Source organism: Danio rerio, chromosome 9, assembly GCF_052040795.2.
Source record: "Danio rerio strain M-AB ecotype USA chromosome 9, GRCz13ab, whole genome shotgun sequence".
Classification (NCBI taxonomy): domain Eukaryota; kingdom Metazoa; phylum Chordata; class Actinopteri; order Cypriniformes; family Danionidae; genus Danio; species Danio rerio.
The window spans coordinates 14406951-14428503 of record NC_141029.1 but is presented as its reverse complement, the minus strand read 5'-3'; the positions used below and the strand labels follow the sequence as shown (position 1 = coordinate 14428503).

General features: G+C 34.3%; 2 protein-coding genes and 1 long non-coding RNA gene across 29 annotated transcripts in view; 2 read left to right on the top strand and 1 right to left on the bottom strand.

The window, feature by feature from the left end:
- raph1a (Ras association (RalGDS/AF-6) and pleckstrin homology domains 1a) overlaps positions 1-12399 on the top strand; it is a 150431-nt gene extending 138032 nt beyond the window's left edge. For 5 of the 10 annotated variants that reach the window (XM_087266612.1, XM_087266610.1, XM_087266613.1 and 2 more), the window contains 4 exons: positions 3677-3775; positions 3864-3984; positions 5553-5692; positions 8779-12399. In XM_087266612.1, coding sequence (XP_087122738.1) covers positions 3677-3775; positions 3864-3984; positions 5553-5692; positions 8779-10872 — 2454 coding nt within the window. In that variant the 3' untranslated portion in view covers positions 10873-12399. 10 annotated transcript variants of the gene reach the window in all.
- Positions 11307-20441, bottom strand: LOC101885154 (secreted phosphoprotein 24). Its single transcript, XM_087267598.1, has 5 exons — positions 20064-20441; positions 17727-19511; positions 16308-16441; positions 13011-13136; positions 11307-12913 (listed from the first exon to the last, which is right to left on the bottom strand). The coding sequence occupies exons 2-5, from the start codon at positions 17776-17778 to the stop codon at positions 12695-12697; spliced, it is 531 nt and encodes a 176-aa protein (XP_087123724.1). The 5' UTR covers positions 17779-19511; positions 20064-20441; the 3' UTR covers positions 11307-12694.
- Positions 15750-21553, top strand: part of LOC147835260 (uncharacterized) — a 50078-nt gene continuing 44274 nt past the window's right edge. For 8 of the 18 annotated variants that reach the window (XR_015499263.1, XR_015499261.1, XR_015499264.1 and 5 more), the window contains exon 1: positions 15750-15811. This is a non-coding gene — a long non-coding RNA (uncharacterized LOC147835260). Of the gene's footprint in view, positions 16141-21553 lie in introns of all 18 variants that reach the window. The other 10 variants (XR_015499267.1, XR_015499266.1, XR_015499256.1 and 7 more) reach the window with 2 other exon arrangements.

The following is a 21553-nucleotide window of genomic DNA, read 5'->3' as shown; positions in this document are numbered from 1 at the left end:
ATCGAAAAAAATTTTTTTGACCTTAACATGGTGTTTAAAAAAAAAAAATGCTTTTAATCTAGTCGAAAAAAAAAAAGACTTTCTCCAGTAGAAAACATATTATCAGACATACTGTGAAAATTTCCTGAATCTATTAAACATCAATGGGAAAGAAAAAAAATTCTATGGGGCGGCTAATAATTCTGACTGCAACTGTTTGTATATATACATTTATAGATTTTAGGCAACTCTAGGTGTTCATTTGTTTTTCAGGCTTCCCATGGTTCAATTTCATATATTTGTACTTTTTTGTCCATGTAATGGAACATGAGAGGTTTTTGTTTGTCATTTAAAATGTGACTTTCTGTTTATTGAAATGTTAAAAAAATCAGTTTTAAGTTTGATGTTTCAAACATTTTGCCTGTTGTTATGGTTAGGCTATTTTTCAGTGTCATTTTCTTTCTTTCCCATGTCTTCTTTCCCAGTGGCAGACACTTAAGTCATGTAGTCACCAAGCTCTCATGGCCTGAGAGCTTATGGAGTTCCACTGGTCGTACAGGTCATCAAAACAGAAAGTGTTACAAACAGTAGCTAAAATGTTAGCTATCTTATTATAATTAAACATTTTACAGTATAGCCTTTAACTGAAAAAATTAAAAATATACTGTAGTTAGTTAGGTTTCAAGCTAAATTATTATTTTTTTAATCCTCTACAACTGATAATTAGTCAACTATTTAAACTTATATTGTCTAAATTATTATTATTTTGTTGTATTAATGTTATGGGCTCACTGAAAATATTTACCAGGCCCTTAAATTAAATAAGACACTTTCAATCTAACAGTTGCAGGCTTTTGCAATAAAATATAATTGTAATTCACTTAAAAAAAAAAAAAAAAAAAAACATTTTGCCTGCAAATTGTCCACAATTTCGCAGGGGAATAAAAAAGAGGCATCACATGTTTCCCTTATTTCAGCATTTTTATATTGGCTTACTGTAAAGCTCAGAATCAATTTTAAAATAGCTGTAATTATGTACAAGGCTTTATCTGGACCAAAATAGTGACTTTCTGATTCCCTTTACATCACAAAGATCACTAGGTCTAGTAATCAGCTCTAAAACTAGGTGATCAAGCTTTTTCAACCACAGATTACACATTTTGGTATAGATTTGCTCCTTCACTGATCGATTTAAAAGAATTTGTTCTCGCTGACTTTTGATGAAGGTCAGTTTTAATTTTCTACATTTCTCTCATTTCCACATTTCTCTCATTTCTTTTCTCATATGATGCATGCTTTTTTAATGATTATGTATTATCTTTTCTTGTAAAACACTTTGGTGCAACTGCTGATTTAAACATGCTATAGAAATAAACTCTAACTTGACTAGATTATTTAATTACAATTCTTTTAAAAGCATCACTATTCATTCATCATCACTTGCTAAGTTGCCATTGATATTTCTATGATTATTTATGTTATTGATGTATTTATTTTTGGAAAAATAATCTGGCATTCTGCTTAATACCTGCTCTTGAATGTGCTCTTAAAACCCATTTACTGAAATAACTAAATAGTTGGTCCAATGTAGTGAAAGCAGTACGTCAAGCCTTTTCTTGAGCATATCTCTTGTGTTTATCATAAGCTACTTGAATAGCTTAATACTGTAGAGTTCTATGTGTTAGTCTGTATGGTTAAAGTAGATAGAAACAAGAGGCTTTTGCCAGAGGACATTTAAAGCACTGAGATTTGTGAAAGCCAGATCTCGGTCTGCACTGAAATGTATCATCAGTTTGAACAGACACCCTTAGAAGGAAATCACCGCCACAAAAGTGAGGCAAACCAAAACTGTTTGTGGTCTGTATTTGGCTTTTAACATAACATTTGCTTCTTTGACCATAGTTTTGTGTAGCCAGATTGTAATGGTTGACCACAGTGTACTTTATTCTTGTGAAGAGCTGCCTACTTTGTCAGAAAACAACTTCAAATTATTGTCTCTTTTTGAGGAAAAAAATATACAAAATTAAGTTAGTTTTTCCTTAAAACAAGCAAAATAATCTGCCAGTGGTGTAAGTAAAAAATTAAAGAAGTTTATTTTCCTTATTTTTAATAATTTAGACTATAAATGAAGAGTTCAGATGCAAATACCCTTTAAATGCCTTCTGCAAGGGTATTGGCAATTTGACAGGGTCTTAAAAAGTCTTAAAATGTCTTAAATTCACTGAAATATTGCGTTCTTAATCTTAAATCATTTTAACGGGTCTTAATTTTCCTTTGTTTATATAAAGCTACCTTTCCCAGTACTTGGTTGAGGCTGGAAGGGCTTCTTCTGTGTAAAACACATGTCAGAGTAGTTGGCTGTTCATTCAACCGTGGCGATAAACTAGGGACTAAGCCAAAGGAAAATGAATGAATGAATGAATGAATGAATGAATGAATGAATGAATGAATGAATGAATGAATGAAAAAATGAATGAATGTAAAGCTACCCAATCGATTCAACACATATCTTATCACCAACAGTACACAAAACCTTTAGCCAAACTATATTAAAAACTACTATTAGAACAGTCTATTGTGCATACATTTAGTTTTTAAAGAGTTTTTGTACACAGCTACTGCTTGTTTTGACAGTTTATATATATATATATATATATATATATATATATATATATATATATATATATATATATATATATATATATATATATATATATATATATATTATATATATATATATATATATATATATATATATATATATATATATATATATATATATATATATATATATATATATATAAAGTATAAAAGAAATAAATAAGTATTAAAAATAACTAATTAGAATTAGTGTTTTGATGGAGCAAGAATTATTTTATTTTTATTTTTTATTTATTTATTTATTTTTTTGCTTGGCCATTTAAAAAATCCTGAGCATTTATTTCTATATAAGTCTGAAATTTTATTCTTTGTGGTCTTAAAAAGTCTTAAATTTGACTTGGTGAAACCTGCAGAAACCCTATTCTTTTAAAATGATCTTTTTTGCAAGCTTCACTCATTAACTGCTCTTTTTAGAAGAAATTTTCAGATGGCACTTTTTGCATCTGAACTCTTATTTATTTATTGAATTCTCATTTACTCATCTATATAATATTTACACTTCATTTGTAGATGAGTTTATCTGAAAAGGTTTATACATTAAGCAGCCATAATATGGCATGTCTATAAATAACTATTTTTTAGACTACAGCAATGTTGGCACAGCATCACTGATGCCAGTTTGGCAAAGTCTGTTTTGCACCAACCTGATATTTTGTAAACAAAACCTAGTTAACAAGTGCCCTGATGTTAAAAATTGCATAAAGGCAAATCAGTTAGCTTGACACATTTAACATTCCCTTTTTAGCTAGTGCTTGCCAGTTTTGTGTGTAAAATGTTGTAGACATTTAGAGAATGAACTATGTGTGAGACAAACCTTACAGAAAGCACATGAGGTAATGCAACCCCATGCTAAAATCATGTTGGGAATGGTTTTCTGACCATGCCAAATTTACGTGTTCCATATATTTAAAATGTTGTCTATAAACAAGCTGAGATTACACAAATTAAAAATGGTATAATAAGTCCAAAACCCTAATAACATAAAACTGTTACTTCATGCATCAGTACAGCTAACATCTCTGATTTCCCCACACAGCACCCTCAGATTCAGAAGAAATCACAGTACATCAAGTATCTGTGTTGTGATGATGTCAGAATGCTGCATCAGTGGGTCAACGGAATACGCATTGCCAAGGTTTCAGCTTATAATATGATAACCCTCTTTAAATAATGTGTATTGCTAGTTTCTGTGCCTAAATATATGCTAAATGTGTTCATTGCAGTATGGGAAGCAGTTGTATGTTAACTACCAGGAAGCTATGAGGCGCACAGAGGCTGCACATGATTGGTCCTCTCTGTCCAGCTCCAGTATTAAGTCTTGTTCCAGTTCCTCAAGTCTACCAGGTGAGTTCAGCAAAGCAGTAGCAAAAATACAGGTCTTGTACATGCAGATGTATGTATTGTTGTCAATGAGACAGGTTAGGGGCTTTCACTCCAGGTAGATATAGGAACTAGCAGTCTAGTTCTCCAAGAACTAAATTTTCCCCTTGGGTCATTGTTGGAATTTAGATGTAAAAGTTATGAGATTAAAAGACCAAAAAGGAAGACCGAGTAAGGCCCAATCCCAGTTCTACAGCTTAAATCTTCCCATTAGCCCTACCCCTCATTTAGCATGTTCCTGTGAAGAGGTAGGGGTGTCCCAATTCTCTTTATCTTGAAGGCGTAGGGCTAAGGGGAAGCGGTAGATAGCCCTTCAAACTGAGATTTTTCAGGACCACATTCGAAACCAAGAGGTAAGAAAATTTTCCACCAAACAAGTAACTGGTTGATAAAACAACCGCCTTTGTGTTTTATAATGAAGCATTTAAAAAAAAAATGCTAAAATAAAAACCTCTAAATTTCGCTACCTATAATCCATAAAAATAACTCCTGTGCAGCAGTCCCACAGCATTCTGACACTCGATGACACTCAAATCCTCTCTCAGAAAAGTCTAGTGACAGGGAATGGGCTTTTTACAGTGTCTGCTATAATGTTAATGTTGTTTTTGGTGTATTTACATAGATGAATATGGCCACTGTGTAAATGCACAGAACAGTTACGATCTTATTGCCACATTAGATCGTTATGATAGCATAATATATGCCTTCTTTTTTGAAGATACCAAAAAATAAAGAAACTGGAATAACTACAGCAGTCACGATTGTCTGATCTCATATGAAGCAAGAGATTGCGATGACATATGATGGCGTGTGCAGGTGCTGTAGTAGTGTCCCATTTCTTAGGGGTAAATTTTGAAGCCCTTCCCCTTCACTCTTGGTTTTAAGGGCAGGTGGTGTTTTAAATGATGCGTTCATCCAAATAATTTACACTTTTACCTTTGAAAGATTCCTATTTTTCTGGTTTAGACACTATTCTGAAATGAAAGGTCCTATGAAATTAAAATAAAGTTTAGATGTTAGTGTCAGTGTTGTTAGTTTTTAGGATATCTATAATCTAGTGTGCTGCAAAACAGTGACAATTCACATTTAGAAGATATAAAACTGAAATAAACATGTGAAGCTTGGGTTTCTCATCAAATCTTGACCAATTAAATGCTCTCTTGTAGCAGACATGCCCCACCTGCTTTTAAAGAACTTCTAGTTTGCTTTTCATTTGATGCACTTGAGCTCAAGCACTCTCACTGGTAGAGCTGTGAAAAAACAAAACGCTATTGGTTATTTATAAGGGAAGGATCTATATGTCCCTCTCTCTCTTCATGTTTCGGTTGAGATTTTTTAACATTGATTAAAAATCAGTATTTCAAAGCTCTTCACTTGACCTTTAAAGCTAATTTAGGCATTGCTATAACTTGTCGTCTGAATATGCCAAAAAGCAAATGCTTCCGCCAATAGTTCTAGGAACTACAAAAATGTTCTTCAGTAGTGAAAGTCTGTCTTCTCTTTGATTTATAGTGTTTCTTTCATTTATACAGAATCTCAGTCTAACCACTCCAGCCAGTCAGACAGTGGTGTGTCAGAGACCACGTCCTCTGGTCATGTGCGCTCTCAGAGTGTGGTCAGCTCCATCTTCTCCGAGGCCTGGAAGAGAGGCAATCAAGCAGATGAACCCAAGGTGACCATTGTAGACTTTCACTTGTCTGTTGACTTGATTGTTCATCATGGTGTCACTGTCATATCTGTGTCTTAATCCATTCTGAAAGATCTCTTGCTTGAAATACTATTACATTGAATAAATAGTTCCCCATATGTATAGTGTTTTATATATATGGACCAATCAGCATTTAAGACTGTTGGGTTTGTATTAGTTGTAATCATTATTTGGTTTGATTGTGTGCCCATTTAAATTATGGGAACATTTTCTTCTACACCAATTTAGTTAAAAAGCTCTGCCTGTGGATTTTGCTAAATCAAAATGTGACATCATGCTGTCAGCTACTTCCAGGTGTTAAAGTCAATGACTCCAAAGATGAGGGCAGTCTGAGTCACAACAAAGACCCTTTGCATGATAGTGGGACATCAAACTCATGTCGCATTGTCCTGTATTTTATTTCTTGTTAATTGTTCCCCCTCTCTGTTTGTCTATTCAGGATGAGAATGTCGAGTCTGGAAAGCTTTAAAATGGTGGGGCTTGAGGTTAGGAGTGTGGACACCTCACACTCTAGCCCTTTATATTTAATGTAATCACTCACATTTCCCTCTAAAGCTACTAACCACTGATATAATGTGTGTGGTGGCCAGTTGTTGTTTTTTCTGTGAATGCTGGGCAATTGGGGATTGAATGGTGTGAGACACCTGTGGTAAAAGTTTGTGTTAACACTTAACAGACAGTGCACTGGTGTTATGTTTTAAATAAGATGTTGCATAATGGTTGGAGTGTTTTGGTTTGATGTTTGTTGTCAGTTGGATATATTAGTGAAGGTAAGCTTTAAAGAAGTCAGAATAACACCTGTTCTATGATGCACACACACTGTTGTTGTGATTTTTAATGTTTAGATCGAGGTCCAAATTTCATTTAATATATATAAAGTTCAGATGCAAAACCCTCTAAATCCATCAGACTTCTTTTTTTGTTAATGAGCATTTTCTATCAGGCTCCTCTGATTAGGTTCAGAAGTTTTGTTTTATATGTAATGAAAAGGTTATTAGCTAGTAGGTAAAATACTTTTTTTTTTCAAAAATGTCACTGTAGACAAGTCTTTTGTTTTTAACAAGGTAGATATTCTTTGGTGTCAAAACCAGCTAAATCCACGCCTGCTTTTTTTGCGAAAACCTCTAAATCCACCTATTTGGACAAGACTTTGTAATTAGTTGAAATATCACTAAAGATGCGATTAGATATTATTTCGCCAAACATATAACACATACACAAACCACCTGAAATTAATAAAACATAAATCTGTCAAGTAAGTCGTAGTTCCTTCCGCTGTGGTAACCCCTGATAAACCAGGGACTAAATAGGAGAAAAATGAACGAATCAAATCTGTCAAGTAAGTGCATTAATCAATAACATTAAAATTGGCATTAATTAAATCTTACTATCTGTTGTCGTTTCTGATATTTGGGATTTGGATTTAATGTAAGTATAGAGCATTGAAAACAAGCTTGTTAGATTCAAATATTGTTGTGTTAAAACATTGTGAAACATCAATGTCTGTGCATTGTCCATTAATAATAATAATAATAATTTATTTATATATATATATATATATATATATATATATATATATATATATATATAATTTATTGAAGTAATGTAAATAATATATAGTTTTATACATGATGTTTATCTTTTAAAAAATAGCTTACATTAGCAAATAAAACACAAGGTAGACTTACTGTGCAAAAAAGATGTCTCTCAGAAGCTCATTTATTCATCTTCACTTTACTCAAGGTCTTGGTCTCTTTTTCACCTATTGTTTATCCTCATAGCATCCTTGCAAGATAAAGGCATCTTAACTTTGTCTTTTGTGAAATGGAGTTGGTGTTTAGCTATAGTAAATCGGACTTGCTCAAAGTACTGTCGCTGCGTAAACAAATTGTATGAATGCATGTTACACTTTTGACAGTAAAGGACATTTTCATTTTCCATTCACTGAAAGTCGAACAGCCTCATCCAATTCATCAAACTCCATATTTTAAAATTGAAAGCGTAGTAAAACTGTCTTTTCTCTTCTTAATACACTGATACACTGAAAACACATGATTCAATTCGCGCCTTCTGATTGGTTCTTTGTATACAGCAGCTTTTGCTGTCAAAGGCAAGTTGCGTTTAGCCGCTTTTACAAACAAACTGTTATTTCTGAATGCGCTGACGCTGGGATTTAGATGATTTCAAACAAGACAAAATTTTGAACATGTACTACATGCCTAAAGCATTCACTCAATGTCATTTTTTCATTTTCGGCAGAAGTGGCGTTTAGCAGCTTTTGCATCTGAACTCTTCATATGTTGTGAGACTGAAAGTGTTTAGATAAGCATCTAAATGAATATTATCGGTTCTTGCTTACCCCCTTGACTCATTTTACAAGTCACTTAATGTCAAACAGGTTTAGGACAAAGTTAAAACTAAAGTTTTACCATTTTTAAATCCATTCAGCTTATCAACGGATCTGGTTGGGAGCACTTTTATCTTAGCATAAATTATTAAATCATATTAGATCATTAGCATCTAATAATAACATTTTAATTTTCTTATTTTAAGCTTGACTCTTTTGTGGTTACACTTCATGATATCATCACATTTGCTGTGATTATGGTATGGTAGCAAAGCTCCTTAATCATTATGTGAGTGTGAATTAGAGAATAGTTCATAGCCATATCAACCTAGAAATTAGCAACTTTCCCATTGGTCTTAGTACACAATGTAACTACAGAAGACTCTAGCTTAAAATATTTGAGATGCTAATGGTCTAATCTGATTTAATGATCTATGCTATGCTAAGCTAGAAGTGTCCCACCAGACCCAGAAATCAGCTAAATGGATGCAAAAATAGTAAAACTGTTTACCTCTAGAGGAAAATGAGCCTATTTCCAAAAAGTGGAGTGCTCCTTTAATAATTAATAACATTTAATTTCCCAGTTTCTATTAATTCCATTCCCATTTTATTGTGCACCACTAAAACCTTCTTTTAAAAAAGTTATGTCAAATGCATCATTCAAGCTCCTGTTCTAATATAACCCACTTTGTTTTATCCACAGATGAGAATTGATGGCCCCCCCGCACAGCCTGCAAGAGCTTCTTACCCTCTGCAACTCCCCCCACTGCCCCAGTCTTTGCAGTCTCGAAGCAGCTACAGCGGAGTGTCCCCAGCATCACCTTCCTCACCCCCATCTCCACCACCACCACCTCCGCCACCTCCTCCACTTCCCAACCCCACACACCACTCCACCCCAGTTGTGTTCACTAAGTACAGCACCCTTGCAAGACTGCAAAACATCTCCCAGGCTCCGAATCATTACAAACAAACACCGTTATTAGCAGCACAGCAACAACCTATGCCCCCTGTGCCACCCCCACAGTGTCTCAAACCTCTTATGAATAACACAGCTGAAGTTGCCAGCAGTCCTCCTCCAGCCCCACCACCACCACCTCCTCCAGAAATGCCAGTGCCAGGATCGGCCATGGCAGTGTTAAAGCATGCCCCCATAAGCCCCCAGTACACTCCCCCTCCACCTCCAGAGGAAGACCCATCTTATCTACACAGTAACGGATATTTGCCTCCACCACCACCCCCAGAACAGTTAAAATACCCACCTCCCCTCAGTACCAATGGGCTCCAACAATTCTTAGCTCAGAAGTTCCCCAATATGACCTATGACTTCTCACCTGTCCAGCAAGATGAAGAACCTCCACCGCCTCCTCCAGTATGTTTCTCTCCACCGCCTCAGCAGTCAGGCCCACCTGCTCCTCCTAAAACATTTACTGGTGGGTTTCCACCCCAAACAGCTCCAAAGCCAGGCCATGGCATTTCCCCCATTTCCCCTGTGCCACCTTCTCTTTCTCCAACCCCTTCTTTGATGAAGAAACAGCAGAGCCTCTCCAGTGGGCACAGTCCCAATCAACCGCCGCCTACCCTTCCCAAACAATACAGCCTTTCTTCCAAAGCTCCATCTGTATCTGCTCCCATCTCTCCAACCCAGTCACTTGTAAAACAGATTGTTAACCAGTTTCCCGATACCCTTGATGGATCCAAAGGTCCCATATCTCCCCCTGTGGTAAAAAACAAGCCTAAATGGCAACCAGGAGGACAGGCACAACCACAGTCTCCTGAATTTCCTCCACCTCCTCCAGAAAGTACCCTTGAATTTCCTCCTCCTCCTGCTCCAAGTCCTCCTCCTGCTTCACAGCCCTCTGGTAAATCTGGATCACCAATCAAAAAGTCCCCATCAACATCGTCAAATTCTTCTACTGGTTCAGGAGGAAAGAAGCCCCCTCCAACGCCACAGCGCAATTCTAGCATGAAGGCCACTTCTTCTGTTGAGTACCAGGAGTCTAAGAAAGTGGAGGATCTGGTCAGCATGTTTGGTCAAACAAGTCAAGCCCCACCCAGCTCCTTCTCAACTCCATCCTCTACAACAGGATCACCCTCCAAGGAGTCTTCTCGGGCACTAACAAAACCAGGCAAGATCAACTTAGCTAATCTGCCCTTGGCTCTACAGGGGAGGCAAAGTCACTGTCGCCAATCCAGCGCAGACTTTCCATCTCCTCCTCTGGATTGTGAGTTTCCCCCTCCACCGCCAGACTCCGAACTCCTGCCTCCACCACCTCTCCCATCAGAACTGCACATTGGGGCTCCCAAAGTGGCTGTGGTGAACCCACAACCCCAGCATTCCTCCAGCACCACATCCTCATGGAAGCAGAGCTCCTTGAAGAAAATGCCCCCTCCTACTATGCATCGCCGCAGCAGTGGCCCACCTGAGCAGCTAGCTCTTTCTCCACCTCCTCAGCAGATGCCTCTGTCCTCTTTTAACTCTCAGATCCCACCTACGTCTCCCAAGGCAAATCTTTCGATGCAACCCAACTTCCTGGAAGACCTCAACAGAACTCTCAAAAGAAAGTCCATGACTCGACATGGCTCCCTCACCTCCTCCCGAATCTCAGCCAAGCTGGAGCCTGTAGCCACAATGGACGATATGGCCCTTCCACCCCCTCCTCCAGAGCTGCTGCTGGGCCAGCAGAAAAAGGGTGGATACACGAGCGCCAACATCTCAGGCTATGCAACATTACGGCGGGGTCCCCCACCTGCTCCACCCAAACGGGACCAAAACACTAAACTGACAAGCGAGTGGTAGTTGGACATGTGCTGAGTATGACTATGTGACTCCTTTTCCACTCTGTCTTCAGTGACTGAAAAATCTGCATTAAATTAATACTCATTTTAACTCCAGATTATAACCACGATATGAAAAAGCCAAACCATCTATAACATAAGCTTCTCTGCGTGTTTGTGCCGCTTTGCTATTAAGTGTAGCAGATCTAAAAAAAATACTGAGAAAAAGAGACTGACGTTGTTATTATAGGTACTGCATGGACACTGCTGTGAGGAAGGGGGATGATGTATATGTATTATAAAATATATATGTGGAACTCTGGGGTGGGAGGGAACTTGTACTTTTTTATATGAAATTATTTAATACCTGAAATATATTCTTATTTTAAAGTTTAGTTTTGAAACCCTTGACTGTAAACGTTAAACGTTGATAGAAAATCAGGGTTGCTGAACTGATGCTTGTGTGTGTGTGTGTGTGTGTGTGTGTGTGTGTGTGTGTGTGTGTGTGCGTGTGTGTGTGTGTGCGTGTGTGCGTGTGTGTGTGTGTGTGTGTGTGTGTGTGTGTGTGTGTGTGCGTGCGTGCGCACATTTCATCTGAGTGATTTGGTTGATCCACTCTCAGACAAATAGCGAGGGACAGGTAATTAAGCCACCCTCGCTCGTAGTGCAGATCCCAATGTGGGAGTTGCACTTGTGTAGCATACGTTCTAAATGAAGTATTCTACCAAATTTTCCAGATTTAATTTAAATGATTTAGAACCTTTCACTAAAATGTGGAGAAAGAAAAACCGCTACCATTGTTATTGATGAATCTGTTATGTTGTGTCATTGTGGACCCTTACTTTTCATGAAGATGTCCAAATGTTAGACAGTGAAAATGAGTTACCACATGAGTGTGTAGCTGGCCTGTGTCTGGGATGGGATGTGCTGTCTGTTTATGTTTGTTACATTGCTATCTATCTGTACATACAGCTGCAGTTCCTGACTTTATCAATGTGCGTTAGCTCTGCATGGGTGAAACACACAATAGGAAGTGATGTCGTTCTCCTTATTATTCAGTGCTGTATTAAAGTGTCACATATCTGGAACATCTATCTTTCATGTCTCGGCAATGCCAAAATGTACTGACATTAGCATGCATGCTTCCACAGTATGGTTGCCTAAGATTGCACACTTTGTAGGGTTTAGGATCATAGCCACAAAATAAAAGGTGTCATGTCAAATTTTACTTGACGTACAATGCAAAAAATTCACTGTGTGCCTATTGTCATTGTCGTCCATCTAGCAAACTTGAATACGTCTGCTGAGAAAATGTGTACTTTATGGATTTGCGTTTCCAAAGGCTGACGAAAATGTAGGAACAGAAGGAGGAGTACAGAGCTAATGCTGCTTCTTAAAGTCAGGAACCTTTAGTTAAATAAGTGGGGAAGTAAATGTCTGTTACATATAAACTGAACAATATAGTTGTGTAAATCACAGAATGTTGTCCAAGTTCGTGTTATTTTTATGGTTCATTATCATCATACAATTAAAAATCTTATGGAAAATCCTTTGATTTCAAAATGATATGAATAATAATGCTAGTCTGTTATGGACAAAACAACAACAACAACAATATATTATGTGCACAAGTGTATGCGCCTTTTAAAACCAAATGTAAAAGAATGTGCCTTGGGTAGTACATTACTCGAGAGATTACGACACACACCGCTGCAATCTATGACTAAACACTTCATTTTATAACAGTTTAAGCTTGTTAGAACATGATTCTGTTTTTTTCTTTTCCTCTCTCTCTTGGATGCATCTTGTAAAAGTGTGTTTGATTTAATCACATTTATTTCAAATCACAGCAGTAATCTGGAACAGTCAAATTGTCCTTGGCATAGAATGACTCCTGGAGAGAAAGAGCGCAATGGAGCAGGTCTTGTCCTCTGGAAAAAGAGCTCCTCGCTGCTGGACTCTGAGCTGGACCTCAGTGCATCTACATCAGCAATACAGCTGATGTCCAGAGGAGCCACAAACGTGCCGCCAACACGCACAAGACTGGAGCACAATTCCTTTGACTTCAGAAAGAGAATTGAAGGTGAGAGATTTTACTGTGATGTAATGGTGAAGGGACAGACTTACACAGCAATCAGAGGGAAATATTCTGATTCTTACCGCAAAACGTTCCCGTTTGAAAAGGCAACTGTCCATATATGCTCTTCTGGCATATTTCAGACAGTCTGTTTCCATTATTCCGAAATCAAGCAGAATGTCATACATATTGTCACGTACCAGTGTGATCTTCAAGGACAGAATGCAAAAAAGTTATTAAGTTAAAAGGTATTTCCATGTGGTTACATAAGTAGGATTACATGCATTAAACATAATGGTCTGTAGTAACTGTTGGATATGATGTTTACCGTTTTAAAACATATTTTAATATCATAGAACATATGTGAAATTGCAATGCTAGCTTTGTAGCACATTCAACTTGAATTTATGAATAAAATGTCAGGCAAGAAAACTGATAATTCTGAAACAAACTGTACATTTAAAGATTAAACTAATATCAATATGTATTTATCTCTTTACAAACATGAAAGGTTGCCACTTTTTGACAACTGATAATAAAGTCTGTAAAGCAGATAAACGTCAACATTTTGAATTTGACAGCTAAATATATAGATTTTTTTATTTATTTATTTATTTATTTTGTATGTATGCTAAGGTTCTGTATGTGCACAGTGATGTGAGTACCATCATCAGAACATGCACAGCATCATTTTCCTCCTGCAAATTGTTTTTAATAGTTAGTCTAGAACAGGGGTCACCAATCTCGGTCCTGGAGGGCCGGTGTCCCTGCAGGGTTTAGCTCCAACTTGCCTCAACACACCTGCCTGGATGTTTCAAGTATACCTTGATTAGCTTGTTCAGGTGTGTTTGATTAGGGTTGGAGCTAAAATCTGCAAGACACCGGCCCTCCAGGAACAAGTTTGGTGACCACTGGTCTAGAAGGTGGCAATAATGGTTAAGACTATTGTTTCACAGTTTCTTAAGAGGATACCCTCGGCTCAAGTTTAAATGAGTAGAAAGACATGTTTAGTGCTCAAAGTTTAAAGAAATTGCAGACACTGGATGAGGGTAAAGCTTTTTGTTGTGAAAACATGTCAAGTGCTAGTCTGTTGTGTACTTATGCAGGTTTTGTGCCTTAAAACTAATTATGCACTGAAATGTGAAATACTGACTAGGCTGTTAAAAAAAGTTTCTGCATAGTATGAATATGAGTAGTATGAATGGAATTCATATATACTAGATTTACTATGTTGTCACATGACCTACCTGCCTTCATTCATAAAATGTTTGCATGGGTCCTTCTCACCTTATACATAATATACTTATATATATACTATACTTATACTTATATATACTTATACTTATATATATACTTATATATATACTATATATACAGTGCTCAGCATATATAAGTACACCCCTCACAAATCTATCTTTTAAATTCATATTTTTAATTGGAAGCTTTACAATATTATATTTGTGCATATGCATTAGATTAGTCAGTACTGAAGCCAAATCTGGAGCTTATCTAACAAAATAACTGATAATAGTGGTCCAAAAACTAGTACATTCTCTAGTTTACTAGTGCAAACTAATACATTCATTTTCAAAATGGGGTGTACTCGATTATGCTGAATAACATAATTGTATTCTAGTAAATCCATGATCTATTATTTAAATGAATACATTGAAAAACATGCATCAACATTGACTTAATTGTAGTTTATAGTTATTTGAAATTAAAACAAATACAGTTTTTTGAAATTAAAACAAATACAAAGAAATAGTATCTAGAACAACCCATATGATAAAATACTGTAGTTGTTTATAGTAAATAATATAGTGTTTTTGAATACTAGCCTTTATGTTAAAGAATTAATGTTTCGGTAATTCTGTAGTTGCCATTAAAACAACTAATATAAAAAAAATACACAAAACTGTATTCTTAAACAACTACAATACACCACAATTTACTGTAGTAGAAAAGTGTAGTATGTAAATACACTATCTATAGACTAGTAGGCCTATTTACTATTTATTAGCCTAGCTTTACTAGTTTTTTTTCCTTTATTTTTACTTTTAAAGACCTTTCGTGTGCGGATAAAGGTAGATATATAGGGTCAAGGCCACTCTGTAGTACAAGTTCATTGATTGTAGGTGTGCTATTTAACAAATACAATATAATGACTGTGGGGTTTAACACAAAGCTAATATTACTTCTCATTTGTTGTTATCCGTTTTTGTCTGGAAATGTTTTACGAGCAGAGACATTTTTGATTTATGAACAAAACAAATGTCCATATTTTTTTATTTATTAATGCTTAAAGAACAACATTTAGAACAATACAAAAAGAAAAAAAAATGTCAGGGGTTTACAAAACAAAATAAGACAATGTGTATACATACTAACAGAGAAGGGTCTTGATTACAAAATCTTGAAGGTTTCAAGTAAAGGTTTTGATGGCTTTTTTTATTAGTGCTTTGCTTTATAATTTATATAGTGTTTTGATTCTATTTGTAGCAGGATAAAATATTTTTTTTTTATTTTTTTATTAAATTTGCAACTGTGAATGTGGTACTTTGTAAATATAATCAAAAGATTAATAACATAAGCTTCCTTCTCCATTTGTTTTTGTTGTAGTTCAAAAACCCAAAACTAATTATGTTGGTATTCTAAACGGAAATTTGGCAATAATTTGCCATTTATGGTCATAATTTCTTCGAGATCTGACAATTCAAAAAATAAAAAATAAATAAATAAATAAAAAATCGGCACAGTTTCTGTATCTGATAAAGAAAATGAACAGTTTTGATAAAACATGTCCATACTTTTTACTTTGTGAGTAATGACACATGATCCATTCAAGATGGCGGATGATCTGCTGACGGCGTGTTTGGTGTAGGTTTGTAGCTGTCAAATGTTTTACAATTTGAAAGGTGTGTGTTCGTTTTAAAACGTAAATATGGTTATGAAATTATATGTACCTACACGACTGTGTGGCTTTAATAAGAAATTCCCCACGAAACTGCCGTGACACTAGTTTGGCATGAGTCAAATAGGCCAATAACTATGGCATACGTTATGGCTATTTCGCTCGCTGTGCTACAACTGGACGTAGATCTGTTACATAATTTTATTAACTTCACTCGCAATGCTACAACAGGACATAATTATGTTACATTATTTTATTAACGTTAAATGAAAACAGACTACGGATTTGGTAACACGAGGGTGAGTAAACAATTAATTATGTTACTCAATTCTTGCTGACTTGTATTGACATAAGCACTAGATGGCGGTAGTTGACTGTGAAAAAGCGCTCGGTCACCGGTTTAGCGGCCGCTTTTATATGTACATGACAGAGAGAAGCTGGCAGATTTAATACGTAGATGTCTTACCTGTTGAACTGCTTTGCTAGTTGGCCTGTGTAGACTGAAATGGCTGGACTGCCTGTTGAAGGCATCAACAGAAACCTTCAGAGCCAGATCAGCCAGAGGACTAAAGTTAGGCCTATATCCTAACAGAAGCTGCCCTGTTTAATAAAAAATAGATATAGAGGTAAAGTTGGGTTTATATTCGCACATTCAGACATTCTGCTTAATAATATAATTTTAGAAAAGTATTCTTTGCAAATTCTAAAGAGTTAAATCATATTAGCATTCAATGACTATCAAAGTATTGTTCACAGTCAGTGACAGTGCTAATATTGTTTTGAAGTCATCCTTGCATGCTATTTCAGACTCAATATTCAACATAGCGTGGTAAACAATATATGGGCCATTAAATAAACTAATGTACGAATAACAAAACTACTTTACCTCAATAAAATAGATATACAAAACACTTAAGCATTAGCTATTATTACTAATGAATTTATTGTCCTTCACATTATCAACTTTGTCAGCTGTTTTAGAAAACTGTGTTCATAAGTTTGCAGTTTGTATTTTTATTTTTTAACAACTCTCTTTAGCTTACCAAACTGACATTACAAAAATTAGCTGTGGATTTTACTTTATATTGAACCAAAATCTATGTTTTTTTTTTGTTTGTTTTTTTGCAACCACAAATATTAATATGATTATACAAATATTGTCACATAATCATTGATTTTGTAGTGAAACTGGTTGATTAAATGGTAATGTTAAATGTCTTCATGTCTCTGTTTCACATTTTATTATATAGTAGTCAGCATTTAAATTTGATCAAAATATTTTTATTGAACAATTAAAAAAATTACTAAATACATATTTAAACATTTTGCTTTTATTACATCTTTGACAGGTACCTCATCAAATGTTGAGTACTACTGTTTTAAAAGGTCATTAGCATATTCAAAGAATTTTCAGCAGTCAGGCTTCAGTGCCAAACAGACCTTTTGTGGTTCTACCATGCTTATTTTAGAACCAAGTAACATGTAATAATATTATGAAAAAAATAAATAAAGTATGCCGTTGTATATTGTGAAAACGTATTTAATTAATGGAAAGTTAAAAAAAGAGCATCGTACATTTAAAATATCTTGTTATAAATAAAGTCTTCTTTATTTCTTTTAATCTTTATTTCTTATTCATTAAATGCTAAATGTATTCATTTGATTTTCCTTTTAAAATAAAACAGTTACTTAAACTTTACTGACCCCAGACTTAGTAGTGTACATAAACATTTATATTGTATATTTAATATTCCAAACACTACTGTCAAGACAGGTAGTTTTATTATTTTTTTTATCAAACTGTTGCAGAGTGTTTTAGGTATTTTCAGTTCTTGACTATGCCTATATAAAGCCTCGTATGAACTTAATAAAATAGTTTTCTTACCTGAGACACAGCAGCACTGAAAGAACAACAGCAGAATAAAGGCTTGTGTCATCTTTCTTTCTTTCTTGCTTGCTTTGCTTTGCTTTCCCGGTAACTGTTACTGTCCTCGCTATATGAGAGTAATTTTTTTTTACTGCAGTGTTGATATCAGATATATAGATGTGCTATAAGCCCTGCCTTTATTTTAACCACAATTGAAATTATGTTCGGTTGTTATTGAGCTCTTGGCAGTACCTGATGACTTTGTGGTTAATAGGATGAAGGTAAGATGATTTATTTCTCAATGTCTGTTCAGCATTCTCGCTCATTTGTTTTCTTTCTTCTTTGGCTGTTGAAGGTACACCAAATAATATTTTATTTAAAAAGAACACAATTTAAATAAAAAGCATGTACATAAATTCATCTTCCAAACATATGTCTTCGTTTCAATTGAAATGTAGTTAGTTGTTAATGAGAGAGTAATACTGAATACGGATCATGCAATATGGTAAATAACATGCAATATGGTAGATAAAAAAGTCAAGGTTTTAAAATCCCCAAAATGTTCCTCTATACTGTTCTTAAGGTATGTGTCTGAATTTGTTTTACATTTTGTTTTACTTTTTCATTGTCCGAAACTGCGTCAGTTTCCTGCAGAAGTTGTATCCAAATAGGCCATTTTAAATGGTAAAGAATCTGTGTTTTTGAAACTAATGAAGACAGCAGAAGTCAATGATTCATTTGAACTATTTAGCCTGACTTTTTTTACTGCTCCAAATATATATATATAAAAAAAATTCTCAAAATAAAACATTGTGTTCAAAGGGCAAAAAGCTTTAGTTTTTTACCCAGACATTTAAGAATACTATATTTTAGACCAGTAACTACAGTACTATAAAACTGTGAAATCTTAATGTTTCTCTCCAAGGTCATCATACCGTCAGAATCTTAAACTGGCCCATGCCTAGTGAATACAAAAATGGAGAAAAAAAGGAGCATCTTGCGATTTAGTTTTGTCCACATTTAACATTATTTCAAGTTAATGATGTAAATATGCTCATTTGCAGAAGGGCTGAATGATCTGAAAATATCTGACATCGCAATATTTACTTTTTCTGTGATATATATTGCCATATGAATACAATTTTGCCAGATGACTTGAATAGTTCTATTTGGAACGAAATCCTTCATTTAGATTGATTGAGGTGATTTTGTTAGGGAGTGAATCATGAATAAAAGCAATAAACAAATTGCAAGCAAGAATAATTACAAAGGAGCAAAGAAAATCCAGTGCTTTATCAGGGTAAGTCTGAAAATTCATACATAAAATTCTTAAAAAGGTCTTAAATTTACCTTGCAGAAACCCTGTTTATGGTTTTAGAGAGTTGAACAGGATTCAGGTACAGATATTGATTAATGAAATGGAAAATAACACTGTATAGTCTTCGTTGTAATAATAATTCAGTAAAATGATTCTTCATTAAAGTTACAAATGTATGCTGAATGCTTTAAACTGTCTTGAAATGTTTTTAAAACACATGGTGATAAAGTTTGATAAATGTCTGCTGCACCACATTTGCGTCAAATTTCTCAAAATAATCATTAAAATACATTGGTACATTTTAGGTACAGATGAAAGTGTAACAAGCAAACTTAATAATGAGCCTCTGATTTTTTACTTTGTGGAAAGAAATGTCCAGGGGCATTTGGTACATGCTGAAACACCTAGTTCTGAAATGCATCCAAAAATAATCAGAGATTTTTTTGCCCCCATGTAGGCAGACATTGTTTGGTGTAATCTTAACCCTTATACAGTTGAAGTCAGAATTATTAGCCCCCCTGAATTTTTAGACCGCTTGTTTATTTTTTTCCCCAATTTCTGTTTAACGGAGAGCAGATTTTTTCAACACATTTCTAAGCATAATAGTTTTAATAACTCATCTCTAATAACTGATTTATTTTATCTTTGTCATGATGACTGTGAATAATATTTTACTAGATATTTTTCAATACACTTCTATACAGCTTAAAGTGACATTTAAAGGCTTAACTAGGTTAATTAGGTTACTTAGGCAGGTTAGGGTAATTAGGCGAGTTATTGTATAACGATGGTTTGTTCTGTAGATTATCGAGAAAAAATATAGCTTAAAGGGGCTAATAATTTTGTCCCTAAAATTGTGTTTAAAAAATTTAAAGCTGCTTTTATTTTAGCCGAAATAAAACAAATAAGACTTTCTCCAGAAGAAAAAATATTATCAGACATACTGTCAAAATTCCCTTGCTCTGTTAAACATCATATGGGAAATATTTAAAAAAGAAGAAAAAAAATTGAAGGGGGCTAATAATTCTGACTTCAACTGTATATACTGTTAGGTATGATTTCATCCTCTTTGGGGTGATTTTGAGTCATAGTTTGGCCACAACTTTATCTATTTCAGCTAGCAGAAGGATTTTTGGTGACAAATTTTATTTTAATACATATTTTGAGAAAATACTATTAATTCTTTAAAGAACTTAATGATACACTCTGGGCAAATTTACCACCCTTTTGTTATGTTAGGGATGAAAACATCCACTGAATTAAACTGCTGTAAAAAATGCATCAGATGAGTCATTTATTTTTGCATAAATCTGTTTATCAACCTCAGAAATTACAGGATTTTAACTCTTTAATTGCCAAATTCATAAATGATTACTGATTTGTCATGTTTTCAATATAAAAAGTAATTGTGGACTGAATATATATATATATATATATATATATATATATATATATATATATATATATATATATATATATATATATATATATATATATATATATATATATATATATATATTTTTTTTTTTTAGACAATGACATCAATGTCACCTTGGCAATTAAAGAGGTAAAATCCTTTTTTTAAAAACATTTAATAGTGTTGATCAGGACTGAGGTTGATTAACAGATTTATACAAAAAGAAAAATAATTATCTGATGCATTTTTACAGCAGTTTAATTCAGTGGATGTTTTCATCCAGAACATAAAAAAGGGTGGTAAATTTGAACTGTGCACAAGGGTTATGGTCAATACATTTATTATTAAATTACATAAATACTTTAGCAGCATTTGTACATTTTAATACTAGTTCCAACATACTTTGAAAGTATTAAATGTTGTATTAGTAAAAAAAGAATAATCATTTTTAAATTTGACTAATGTCAACAGAGATGAATAAATGCAGTTAAAACATACTGTATTTCTCATCGCTGCTTCATGCAACTAATGCATACTCCTATCTATCTATCTATCTATCTATCTATCTATCTATCTATCTATCTATCTATCTATCTATCTATCTATCTATCTATCTATCTATCTATCTATCTATCTATCTATCTATCTATCTATCTATCTATCTATCTATCTATCTATATAAATATATATATATATATATATATATATATATATATATATATATATATATATATTACAAAATTAAATGTATGACAGCATACTTCAACTTGAAATCATCTCATCTCTGTACCCATGTTAGCATGATTTTATTGCTACTAGACAAACTAAAAGCTTATCTCCTAAAATACTGTATAACCCTTCCTGTTCCTGATCTCAACTGAATATTAAATATGATCTAAAAATGCTGAAAATGGTGATATTCATTACTTAGTATTTAGACTAAACACCACTAGGTTTGTGGAGGCTATTGTTTATGCATGGTTTATCGTGGAGTGTCAGTGTCTTTTTCTTTTTTTTTATATGAGAGTCAGTGAGTTGCCAGTCTGTCGTTAGCTGTATATTTGTTACAGTAATGTGTTTTGATGTGTAGTAAATCTAAATATATTGGTT